Here is a 13163-nt window from a genome sequence, read left to right as displayed (position 1 = left end):
ACATTTTGTATAGCCATTCGAACATGTGTCTTACTGTAGATATTTGACAGTACATTAAGAAAGGTGTGAACGACGAGAGGCAAATTGTGCGAATCAATTAATTCCTTTCGAAAAATATTTTAATTGTGCTGAAATTCACGCTCACCGGTGTATCGGACCTTGGTCTAAGATAGAAAAAAAATCTTACTTCCTTTGGATTTTACGCCCAAAAGACAAGTTTTTTCTGGGAGGTTTCTGAACTGCGCCACTTCTATACTTTAAACTTGAACGAATCATTTCAAACTTCGAACGAAGATAGATAAATGGATAGAGTTCAAATTTTTCTTATCTAATAATATTTATCCGTTCTTGAGATACGGCGGCTGAAAATCGAATTAAATGAAGCGTGTTAAGTTATTTTTTACGCGAACTGAATGCGCGGGAACAGTTCAAAGTGAACCATTTAAAACTGAATACTCGATTTCTAAAGTCTTGCCCCATTCGGATTTTATGTGTAAAAAACGCGTTTTCTGTGTGTTTCTTTCTGGGAGATTTGCGATTCTTTTGGGAGTTCTTCCTACATTCATCTTTCCCAATACTGGCACTAGTTACACTTTACCCAAATAATCCAGAAAGTGCATCGAGCGAGGTGGCGCAGTGGTTAGACACTGGACTCGCATTCGGGAGGACGACGGTTCAATCCCGCGTCCGGCCATCCCGATTTAGGTTTTCCGTGATTTCCCTAAATCGCTCCAGGCAAATGCCGGGATGGTTCCTTTCAATGGGCACGGCCGACTTCCTTCCCCGTCCTTCCCTAATCCGATGAGACCGATGACCTCGCTGTCTGGTCTCCTTCCCAAAAAACAACAACAACAACAACAACAATCCAGAAAGTGCAACTATAAAAACACGTTTTGTTGAACTTCGCCTGTCAACTTAAAAAATATAATCTATCCAAATAATGCAATAAATTCATTAACGTGATCAGATATCAATTTTCGTATGCAAATATTTTTGTGGGTGGCATAAGCTGAACAAGCACTTTTCCTATTTCTACTCTTGGATAGTGTTTATCAAAGGAGATATTTGATGGTTAATTTTGTTGGTGATGAATAGGAATTTATCAAGTTTTATGCAAGTTTTATGATACCAAAAGTGGCAATGCTAGAATCTCAGCACCTCTAACATAAATTTCTGCAGATTCCCATGAATAACAGTATATCTAAAGCCCATTTACAACTAGTTGGCATTGGGAAGCTGGTGGGCTGCACTGCTCCCATCACCAAAACACCAAAGGGAGCTGCACAAACACTGTAGACGCCTATAGTGTTGGCACTTCCTATGTGCAATGGCTTTGTGCTTATAATTTCCGAAGTAAGAAACATTTACAGACATGAAAACTTTGCCTATTTCAGGAAGAAACATATCTCTGGCTTTATTTGGAATGAAGAACATCTGACATGCTTGAAAATGCTTTAGGGATCTATAGCATGTGAAAATTTAGGAACTTCTACGTGAGTTTTATGGGGTATAGAGAATTTAGTACTTTATATTTCTTATGAGTGGAATAGTGACAAAAATGAAAAAAAACAGAGTTCCCAAAGCTTAAGCATAGCAAATGCAATACTGGAATCATGGTAGAGCTGAGTTTCTCCAGCTTATACAGTCTTCTAATAACGTACAGGAATAGAACCGGGTGATATCGTCAACTACAGCCGATATATCGACAGGTACACACCCTGCCATTTTCAAGGCAGCGTTCCCGTAACTAGTCTGAACACTGCAAAGATGCTTTGCTGAGAATGTGTTTCGAAAATCAAAGATAAACTGAAGTACTTCATTGTGTTCAGTAGTTCTCGAGATATGATGTTATTAGTGTGCAACTGTATCCCAAATGGGAGAATTGCAACTGTTCCAGGATTATTAACATAGCTCTCATCGTAATTAATATTATTAAGATGTTTCTGATATTCTTACAGACACTATAGAGATAACATATATTAGTTTCAGACGTTTCATTTGATTATTGTAGAAGGTGTGTAGAGTGGAGCTCTGTGTCGGCTGCCTGTAGACAGTACTTGACCCTATATATATTGAAGGTAGAGGGGAGAGGGGAGAGAAAGGAAAGGGAAGGGAAGGAACTGATGATAAATTTGGACTTTACACAGAAGCAGCGGTGACGAATGAAAATGTGTTCTGGACCAGGGCCCGAATCCATGATTTCCTGCTGACTAGGCAGTTGCGTTAAACACTGCACAACCTGGACACAGGGTTTATAACAAATTCATGGACTATCTCGGCATGCTTCCCAACCAGTTCACATTCCAGTCTAGTACCAAGTATCCGCAGTCCCTGTCCACGCTCACTACTTTGCGATACCCGCGGAGCTCGAATAGTAATCTGCATCTGCATTCAAGGTTGTGGATTCATTGCCCATAGAGGTAAATCAGTTATCTGAATGCGTGGTGTCTGTCCTTTCAGACATGTCTACAAGAAGAGACGCTACATATTCACATGAAAAAGTACTTGCCGTGCCAATGTCACAACTCTGGATATTAAACTTCAGACACCAGATAAATTACATCTGACCATACTTGTTCAGCAGAATCACGTCTTATGTGCGTATCTACAGCAAGCTCCTGATTGTCTAGATCGATGCAGACTCAGATCTGTGTGGATAACGAAAAAACACGGTGATCGAAAATACAGGTTTTTTATTTTTTTACCGGAAACTATTTACTACATTTGCAGAACTTGTTGCGTGCCGCATTTGGAAGTCCACTGAAATATTTAGGTGCGCCTCTTCTCAAACAGTAGGTTGCAAATTACCGAGCTTCAGCTAGTATGGGAAAGGATAGGCAAGATATAAACAGGAAATCGGTTGCGAATATTTTACAAGGATAGTGTCTCCGCGACGATCTGAAAATGAAGAAATAGGAATAACCAGAAAATATCTCAGGGATGTCTGACAGTAGACTCGTCCTTCAGCGAGAATAGGTGAGTCCCATGACTAATAATATATTGTAAATGAAAATGTTTGTTCTATTTGTGACATGCATTGAGGTGACAAACGTAATGGGATACGTCCTAATACTGAGTCGGACTTCCTTTGGCCCGGTGTAATGCAGCAACTCGCCATGGCATGGACTTAACACGTCGTTGGACGACCCCTTGTGTAAATATTGAGCCATGCTCCCCCTATAGCCGTCCATAACTGCGAAAGTATTGCTGGTGCAGGTTTATGTTCACGAACTGACCTCTCGATTAAGTACCGTAAATCTTCAGTGGGTTTCATGTCGGCGATCCAAGTGGCCAAATCATTCGCTCGACTTGACCAGAATGTTCACCAAACTATTGCGAACAATTGTGGCCCGGTGACATGTTTGGGAATGAAGTCTACGAATGGCCAAAAATGGTCTCCAAGTAGCCGAACATAACCATTTTCAGTGAATGGCCGGTTCATCTAGACCTGAGAACCCAGTCCATACCATGTGAACACAGCCCACATCGTTATGTATCTATCACCAGCTTGCACAGTGGCTTATTGAGAAGCTATGTCCAACACTTCGTGGGGACTGAGCCACACTCAAAGCGTAGCATCGGGTCTTATCAACTACAAACGAAACTCATCTGATCAGGCCACGAATTTCAGTCGTCTAGAGTCCAACCGCTATGGTCACGAGCCCAGGAAGGTGCAGCAGGTGATATTGTGCTGTTATAAGCAAAGCCACTAGCTTCGGTCGCCTGCTGCCATAGCTCATTAACGCCAAATTTCGCCGTAGTGCCATAATGGTTCCGTACGTCGTACGTCCCACACTGATTTGCGCAGTTATTTCACGCAGTGTTTCTTGTCTGTTAGCATTGACAACTCTACGCAACGCCGCTGCTCTCAGTCATTAAGTGAAGGCCGTCGACCACTGCGTTGTCCGTGACGGGAGGTGTTGCTTGAAATCTGGTATTCCCGATGCACTCTTGACGCCATGCATCTCGGAATCCTGAATTACCTAATGATTTCCGAAATGGACGGTCCGATGTGTAAAGCTCCAACTAGCGTTTCGCGTTTAATGTCTGTTAGTTCCAGTCTTGAGGCTATAATCACGTCGGAATCCTTTTCACATGAATCACCTGAGTACAAATGATAGCTTCACCAATGCACTGCCCTTTTATACCTTGTGTGCGCAATATTACCGCCATTTCTATATGTGCGTATCACTATCCCATGATTTTTGTCACCTCAGTATAATACTCTGACGGGTAGTAAGTTTTGATTATGCGCAGTCAGCACCAGTTGCCTGCGTCCAGGGCGTAGCAGTGACGTTACAGTGTGTTGTCCATTCTTTTTAGTGCCGGAAAAGAATGCTTGTGCGGTACATACAATGTTGGCAGTGTACAGGACGTACAAAGACAGCACATTTTGCAAAGTTTCTTCAATATTAAGTAATTGCTTATGAAGATATTGGTGTGTTTCCGATGTGTTTATGATGGCTAGGGAATATCGTTAGAGGTGTTTAATCAACAGTGATGTGTATTTCATATATAAACATGTAGAAATGTTTTTGAATTTGATCATGTTATTCTGAAATTGATGATTTCACAAAGTATTGTAGGACCTGTGAGCCATTGTCGGCTCGCGTTGATGCCGTTTTTCTTTTTTGGCATTTTGTCACCATTGTAACAACTACAGAGGTATCTCTTTAATCAGCGTTGCCGGTAAAATCTTCTCAGGTATTGTTGAAAGGAAAGTGCGAGTATTAGTTGAGGAGCAATTGGATGAAAATCAGTGTGGGTTTAGGCCTCTTAGAGGTTGTCAGGACCCGATCTTTAGCTTACGACAAATAATGGAGAAGTGTTATGAGTGGAACAGGGAATTGTATCTATGCTTTATACACTCCTGGAAATTGAAATAAGAACACCGTGAATTCATTGTCCCAGGAAGGGGAAACTTTATTGACACATTCCTGGGGTCAGATACATCACATGATCACACCGACAGAACCACAGGCACATAGACACAGGCAACAGAGCATGCACAATGTCGGCACTAGTACAGTGTATATCCACCTTTCGCAGCAATGCAGGCTGCTATTCTCCCATGGAGACGATCGTAGAGATGCTGGATGTAGTCCTGTGGAACGGCTTGCCATGCCATTTCCACCTGGCGCCTCAGTTGGACCAGCGTTCGTGCTGGACGTGCAGACCGCGTGAGACGACGCTTCATCCAGTCCCAAACATGCTCAATGGGGGACAGATCCGGAGATCTTGCTGGCCAGGGTAGTTGACTTACACCTTCTAGAGCACTTTGGGTGGCACGGGATACATGCGGACGTGCATTGTCCTGTTGGAACAGCAAGTTCCCTTGCCGGTCTAGGAATGGTAGAACGATGGGTTCGATGACGGTTTGGATGTACCGTGCACTATTCAGTGTCCCCTCGACGATCACCAGTGGTGTACGGCCAGTGTAGGAGATCGCTCCCCACACCATGATGCCGGGTGTTGGCCCTGTGTGCCTCGGTCGTATGCAGTCCTGATTGTGGCGCTCACCTGCACGGCGCCAAACACGCATACGACCATCATTGGCACCAAGGCAGAAGCGACTCTCATCGCTGAAGACGACACGTCTCCATTCGTCCCTCCATTCACGCCTGTCGCGACACCACTGGAGGCGGGCTGCACGATGTTGGGGCGTGAGCGGAAGACGGCCTAACGGTGCGCGGGTCCGTAGCCCAGCTTCATGGAGACGGTTGCGAATGGTCCTCGCCGATACCCCAGGAGCAACAGTGTCCCTAATTTGCTGGGAAGTGGCGGTGCGGTCCCCTACGGCACTGCGTAGGATCCTACGGTCTTGGCGTGCATCCGTGCGTCGCTGCGGTCCGGTCCCAGGTCGACGGGCACGTGCACCTTCCGCCGACCACTGGCGACAACATCGATGTACTGTGGAGACCTCACGCCCCACGTGTTGAGCAATTCGGCGGTACGTCCACCCGGCCTCCCGCATGCCCACTATACGCCCTCGCTCAAAGTCCGTCAACTGCACATACGGTTCACGTCCACGCTGTCGCGGCATGCTACCAGTGTTAAAGACGGCGATGGAGCTCCGTATGCCACGGCAAACTGGCTGACACTGACGGCGGCGGTGCACAAATGCTGCGCAGCTAGCGCCATTCGACGGCCAACACCGCGGTTCCTGGTGTGTCCGCTGTGCCGTGCGTGTGATCATTGCTTGTACAGCCCTCTCGCAGTGTCCGGAGCAAGTATGGTGGGTCTGACACACCGGTGTCAATGTGTTCTTTTTTCCATTTCCAGGAGTGTTGATCTAGAAAAGGCATATGACCGGGTTCCTAGGAGGAAGTTATTGTCTGTTCTACGAGATTATGGAATAGGAGGCAAACTTCTGCAAGCTATTAAAGGTGTTTACATGAATAGTCAGGCAGCAGTTAGAGTTGACGGTAAACTGAGTTCATGGTTCAGAGTAGTTTCAGGGGTTAGACAAGGCTGCAACCTGTCTCCACTGTTATTCATATTATTTATGGATCATATGTTGAAAACAATAGACTGGCTGGGTGAGATTAAGATATGTGAACAAAAAATAAGCAGTCTTGCATATGCGGATGACTTAGTTGTGATGGCAGATTCGATTGAAACTTTGCGGAGTAATATTTCAGAGCTAGATTACAAATGTAAGGACTATGGTATGAAGATTAGCATCTCCAAATCGAAAGTAATGTCAGTGGGAAAGAAATATAAACGGATTGAGTCCAAATAGGAGGAACAAAGTTAGAACAGGTGGACGGTTTCAAGTACTTAGGATGCATATTCTCACAGGATGGCAACATAGTGAAAGAACTGGAAGCGAGGTGTAGCAAAGCTAATGCAGTGAGCGCTCAGCTACGATCTACTCTCTTCTGCAAGAAGGAAGTCAGTACCAAGACTAAGTTATCTGTGCACCGTTCAATCTTTCGATCATCTTTGTTGTATGGGAGCGAAAGCTGGGTGGATTCAGGTTACCTTATCAACAAGGTTGAGGTTACGGATATGAAAGTAGCTAGGATGATTGCAGGTACTAGTAGATGGGAACAATGGCAGGAGGGTGTCCACAATGAGGAAATCAAAGAAAAACTGGGAATGAACTCTATAGATGTAGCAGTCAGGGCGAACAGGCTTAGATGGTGGGGTCATGTTACACGCATGGGAGAAGCAAGGTTACCAAAGAGACACATGCGTTCAGCAGTAGAGGGTAGGAGGAGTCGGGGCAGACCAAGGAGAAGGTACCTGGATTCGGTTAAGAATGATTTTGAAGTAATAGGTTTAACATCAGAAGAGACACCAATGTTAGCACTGAATAGGGGATCATGGAGGAATTTTATAAGGGGGGCTATGCTCCAGACTGAACGCTGAAAGGCACAATCAGTCTTAAATGACGATGATGATGTTGTCACCATTGAGTGGTGTCTTATTGCTCCCTCAGTTACTACCTGAAAGAGTTGCTCACTTGCATCTGTCAGTGGTAGCAGCAGCGTTTATCGATACTAGTACTGCTGTACCTTCTTTGATGTGGGCGCTAGATTTCCGTATCATGGTGTCTGTGAGGCAGTTGATCAGTTGCGAAGGAACAGCGAGAAAGTCTCCGTGGCGTGAGGTCAGGCCGGGGCTGCTGGCGGAGTGCAGGTGCGGTCTGAGTTGTGTGGCATTAGCTGCGAGAGTTGCAAAGTTCGTCGCCCACTGAACCTGCATACTGGAGTTCAGTAATCAGTGAACCTGTTATGAAACCTCAACTGCTGTGACATCTCTTCGTTGATTACTGGTTGTTGCTTCCTGGGCTGTTCCCACAAGCAGCAACCTGATGGTGTGCTGGAGTCGGCAAAATTTTGCAGCGGCTTCCTGTATGGTGTTTAACTTTTGAAATGATTATAATTTATTAGTGAGGTGCACCAGCGGTATCTTCAACCTTGTGGCTGTTATGTTCTGGTTACCTGTCCTGGTCGTTGGCATAGTTTTCCAGCAGTGTGTTTTCCTCACCATGATGATGCTGTTCGGCACAGCATGTAGTTCAACAGCTTGATGTTGTTCTCACTTTTTCTTTGAGTGGTTATTGTGCCTTGACTGTATTTAGATGCCAATTATTAAGATATAGTCCTGCTGCAGTCCTCGTCCTCACTGATATTTTTGGTTGTCGTCCTGTTGGTCGGGTGGAAGGAAATTGATTGGGTTGTTGGTTGGTTCTTCAGCTGTCCCTAGGTCGTGCTGCCATCTGATTATTTAGTGTTGCGCTTGGCTACCTGTCTCACCTAAACTGATGTTAGAGTTTCCTCCCCAGGCCAACCCTTGGAACACTTCTGAGCACCACTGTTCTGCTGTTTGTGATTTTCTTTTGTTGCAAGTACTGTGCCAAGCCTTCAGCCGTGTATTAATTTTATCTGTTCAATGTTCAATATATGGCCTTCAGCTGAACCTTATGTGAAGTATTTTAAGATTAGGCCTTCAGCCATGTTTTATTTAAATTCTTGTTTGCTCTGTATTTAGGCCTTCAGTCGCATTTGTTTTAAAATCTGTGGCTTTCAGCCCGTAATGTGTAAATTCCTGTCTGTAAGGTTTCTCTTTAATTATCTTGAAATCTTAAAATGGTCTTCAGCCATACCGTGTAAATGCTTGTCTTAAGGTTTGTCTTTAATTATTTTGAATAATTGTTTGGGCCTTCAGCCGTCAAGATATTTCAAGTTTTCTTAAGATAGTTTTCTGTTGTATTGTGTAAATGCTTGTCTTTAAAGGTTCCCTTTTATTATGTTGAAATATTATTGGGCTTTCAGCCGAGGAATTAATTTAAATTTTCCTTAATTTGGCTTTTAGCCGAAATCTGTAAATGCTTGCCTTTTAAGAATTCCCTTGCAGATCTGAAATATTATTTGGGCCTTTAGCTGAGAAGATATTTTAATTTTATATAAGTCATGTGTGGTTCTGGAGCATTCAGCCGAAGTGAAGTCTTTACGAGTTTTTTCAGAGCCCACAGCCAACAATGCCGCATCTTTAATAAATTAATACGCTTTAGTTTGCAGACTAGTGTGACACTTTTCGCTGGGCTTCATTCAACAAAAATTATCCATATGTTAATAAGTTATAATGCCGTAGCTGAGTTCCAAACAGGAGCGCTGTGAGAGATCTATCTGGGTGAATGGACCACATTTAGCTCGCGGTGAAAGCAGCCACTAGCTAGTTGAGGGCGGATGTCCCGTCCACCGTCCGCTCCACCAGATAAAAGCTGAGACCTCGCCGACCAGACCATCGGCTTTTGCAGGGCAGAATGCAGCAGAGTGCTCTTGCCTTCTTACGAAAAGTCGAGGCAATCCCGCCATCGGCTCAGCACAGAAATGGGGCACCAACCACAAACCTACAACACGTTGGCTTGGCCTTCTGCAAGAATAATTTTCTCCGCAGTAGCCTGATATAAACTCACCTCCATATCACCAGTGGCCAGTCTCGCTGCCATAATAATCTTCTCTGCAGCAGCTTGAGGACAATCACTCCACATTGGCCGAGGCCAATACAGCTGGTCAGGTAAAACATAACGCAACATCTAGAGATTCAGCAGGAACAACAGTTTAATGTTTAATCCGTTTACCCGCGGAGCAATCATGCCTCGGCAGATATAGCAACCAGTGTCGAGAGGAGCGTCCTGGTGGTACAAGAACGCAGTCAGCTCGCTAGTCTATGGTCGGCCTCAGCAACTGTTGTGTGCGAACTTCGATTTTTCATCATGCCTGATGGCGAAATTAGGAAGAATCTACTTACTCGATTTCACACTCTAAATTTCGTCGATTGGATGAAGCACTGCAAACAATATAAACTGTGTAACGTCAACATACAGGGTGTTCAGAAATTCCAGTTACAAATTTCTAGGACTTGTCAAGGGTACTGAGCACATAGTATTTTAAACAGGAACCATTTCCAGAAACTTACCGTTTCCGTTCTACGACGGTTTCACTTCTGAAGTATTGCGCGTCTATGTCTGCCAAGAGAAAAAATTTAGAGAGTTACTTGTCCTGGTATGCAATAGCGTAGACAGTATGAGGTATACTACTTTTTGTGGTGTAGTATGCAAAGATAATTTACGAGACTGCTGTAGCAACAGAGGAAGATCTGCTGGCACGAGGCCGCTGCTCTGGAAATTGAAGAGACACCGGGTGGGATGGGGAATGTGTACCAGAACATGTTTCACAGGTACAATCTCTGTAAAAACGTTGGTGGTCGCTGCTTCGAGCTGCTGTTGTAATGCATCAGTGCTGTTCTGTACGTACATTATGCTGAGTCCCTTTTTTGTTCTGGAATAAGGTTAAACACGAATTGTTTGAGTGTTAATACAAACAAATGTGCTTAAGTGATAAATGGGTGTTTCGTTATGTTTCTTTCGAATTGTTACCTAATAACTGTAGTGCCTCACGCCTGAATCAGTTCCTCAAAAAATGGTTCAAATGGCTCTGAGCACTATGGGACTCAACTGCTGAGGTCATAAGTCCCCTAGAACTTAGAACTACTTAAACCTAACTAACCTAAGGACAACACACACATCCATGCCCGAGGCAGGATTCGAACCTGCGACCGTAGCGGTCGTGTGGTTCCAGACTGTAGCGCCAGAACCGCTCGGCCACCAGCGGCCGGCCATCAGTTCCTCGCCGCGCGGGATTAGCCGAGCGGTCTGAGGCGCTGCTGTCATGGACTGTGCGGCTGGTCCTGGCTGAGGTTCGAGCCCTCCCTCGGGCATGGGTGTCTGTGTTTGTCCTTAGGATAATATAGGTTAAGTAGTGTGTAAGCTTAGGGACTGATGTGCTTAGCAGTTAAGACCATAAGATTTTCACACATTTTCTTTTTCCGTTCTTCGCGCAGAAGTGGATGATTTAAATATCTGAATTGAAATCATAGTGGAACGGAAACTGTACGTTTCCGAATATGGGTTCCTATTAAAAAATTATGTACTCATCACCCTCTGCAAGTCCGAGAAAATTTTAACTTATATTTTCGAAAACCCTGTTTACTACGTCGTGGTGAGAGGACTCTTTTCATATTAATGAACTAGATTTTTTAATTTTTTAGGAATTCAGTTTATAAATGAATTTTTTCGATGTCACTTATAATTTATCTGTCAGTTTATAGCGCAGTTGTGAATCTGGAACAGTGCCTGTTGTACTATGCGTAGAGTGTCTCTGTAAAGCACTTGATCGCTTTATATGTTTTTAAAGACATTGTAGAAGAATACATCTAGTGATCTACCAACTGCGTTTTTGTTCTATGTAGCCGCTTGGCACCACACTAAATCTGTTGATAGCTACAACAGAGGGGCTGTTTTTCAGGAACATCTGGAGTAACCTCCAGGTAGGGAGACAAGCGGAGTCACTGCTTTTACCAGTTTCGTATTACGACACTACCTGTCCGAGCTGCCTCTCTAGAGATGATGAGCTCACACTGTAGTAACTATGAAATGCCAAGATACAATAGCGTGCACCCCTGCGACTTCAGGCTCAGATTTTTTTGATGCAGGGTAACTTGCCAACTGAGTAAGCAACAAAGAGCCTGCTGCAGCCAATTTCTGGAGGAAAGCAGAGCAGAAGCAGCTGAGGGACGTATTGGCGCACTGTGCTCACCTGCTTGGAAGGCGCGGCGTAGTTGAAGGCGGAGGTGATGATGTGGATGGCGGCGGTGGCGCAGCCCAGGATCATACACCAGCGCAGTGGCAGAGGTAACATCGCGTACGTCACGAACACGATGAACAGCACGTACCAGACCAGGTACTCCTGGTACGGGAAGCCGATGCCGTCGCCCACGAAGCCTGCGCAAAGTCACACGTAGCCTTCATGAGCACAGTGTCGAATTATATCGGAAACTGCTGTAAGCGACGAATTAACACATTTAGGTAAGACCTATGTCATTAACAACGAAACATTGCTCAGATATAAATAACAGTTTGTGACGGATTATTTAGTGAGGTTTAAATCTGAAGATTGAAGGGAGAAGGTGAGAATCCTGCTGCCTTGGCCACAATGGTAATAACTCCCCGGATACGTTTCCCGGCGAAAGAATGGGAATTTTGCGTATTGTGCCGCTCCTTGGGAAGCTGGGAAGCAAGTTAACCTACGAGATCTTCATCTATATCTACGTCCATAACCTCCAAACTACCGTGAGGTGCATGGTAGAGGTTACATCCCATTCTACCAGTTATCAGGCTTTCTTCCTGTTCCATTCATTTATGAAGCGCTGGAAGAATGATGCCTCTGTGCAGGCTGTAATTATTCTAATCTTAATCAACATCCCTGTGTGAGCGATACGTAGGGGATTGTAGTTTATTGCTAGAGTAATTATTTAAAGCCGATTCTAGAAACTTTGTTAATAGAATTTCTCGGGACAGTTAACATCTCTCTTTAAGAGTCTCCCAGTTTAGTTCCTTCAGTATCTCTGTGATACTCTCCCACGGATTAAACAAACCTGCGACCATTCGTGCTCCGCTTCTCTGTATACGTTCAATATTCTTTCCTAGTCCTATCTGGAACGGATCCCACACACTTGAGCAATGTTCTAGAACCAATCGCATGAGTGATTTGTAAGAAATCCCCTTTGTAGATTGACCGCACTTCTCTAGTATTCTACCAATACGCTCTATCAATAAAATTCGCGAGAAAGTCACGACACTGATTTTTATCTACCGAAGTTTTTATTTTTTCAGCCAACAGTATTAACCTCTTCAGAGTAGTTCCCTTCACCAGTTATACACCAGTTGAGTCATTGTTTCCAATCTTGATAGCAGCACTGAAATGCTTCAACTGGAAGGACCTTTAAACATGTCGATCACACGTTTTACAGAAAAGGATTCAGAGCAGGTGAACGGTGGGGCAGCGGAATAACAGGAATGCCTTTTTAGATCAAAAGCTCCATGATGGTAGTGGCCGGGACACATTGGGTGTTGTCATGATGCAGCATCCACTTGTGCGCAATGGCCAGTCTCATTCGATTCAACCTTTCCCTGAGCCTTTCAACAACAATTTTGTAAAACATTTAATTGGCAATTTGTCCTGGAGCATGAACGATAGTCTACTGTCAAATAAGCAGATCAGCATCTTTTTGACCTTTGATTCGCTCTTTCGAGTTTTTCACGGTCGAGGAGGTGTCTCAATCTGTCACTCCTCATTTTGCCGCTTTTTCTC

General features: G+C 44.4%; 1 protein-coding gene across 2 annotated transcripts in view; it reads right to left on the bottom strand.

Moving 5' to 3' along the window:
- LOC126235920 (adenylyl cyclase 78C-like) overlaps nt 1–13163 on the bottom strand; it is a 751097-nt gene that overhangs the window by 377361 nt on the left and 360573 nt on the right. For both annotated transcript variants that reach the window (XM_049944876.1, XM_049944877.1), the window contains exon 4: nt 11610–11794. In XM_049944876.1, coding sequence (XP_049800833.1) covers nt 11610–11794 — 185 coding nt within the window. The remainder of the gene's footprint in view (nt 1–11609; nt 11795–13163) is intronic.

Source organism: Schistocerca nitens, chromosome 2 (assembly GCF_023898315.1).
Source record: "Schistocerca nitens isolate TAMUIC-IGC-003100 chromosome 2, iqSchNite1.1, whole genome shotgun sequence".
In the NCBI taxonomy this organism is placed as follows: domain Eukaryota; kingdom Metazoa; phylum Arthropoda; class Insecta; order Orthoptera; family Acrididae; genus Schistocerca; species Schistocerca nitens.
Note: the sequence above shows the minus strand (reverse complement) of the source record. Positions and strands in the feature narration are given on the sequence as shown.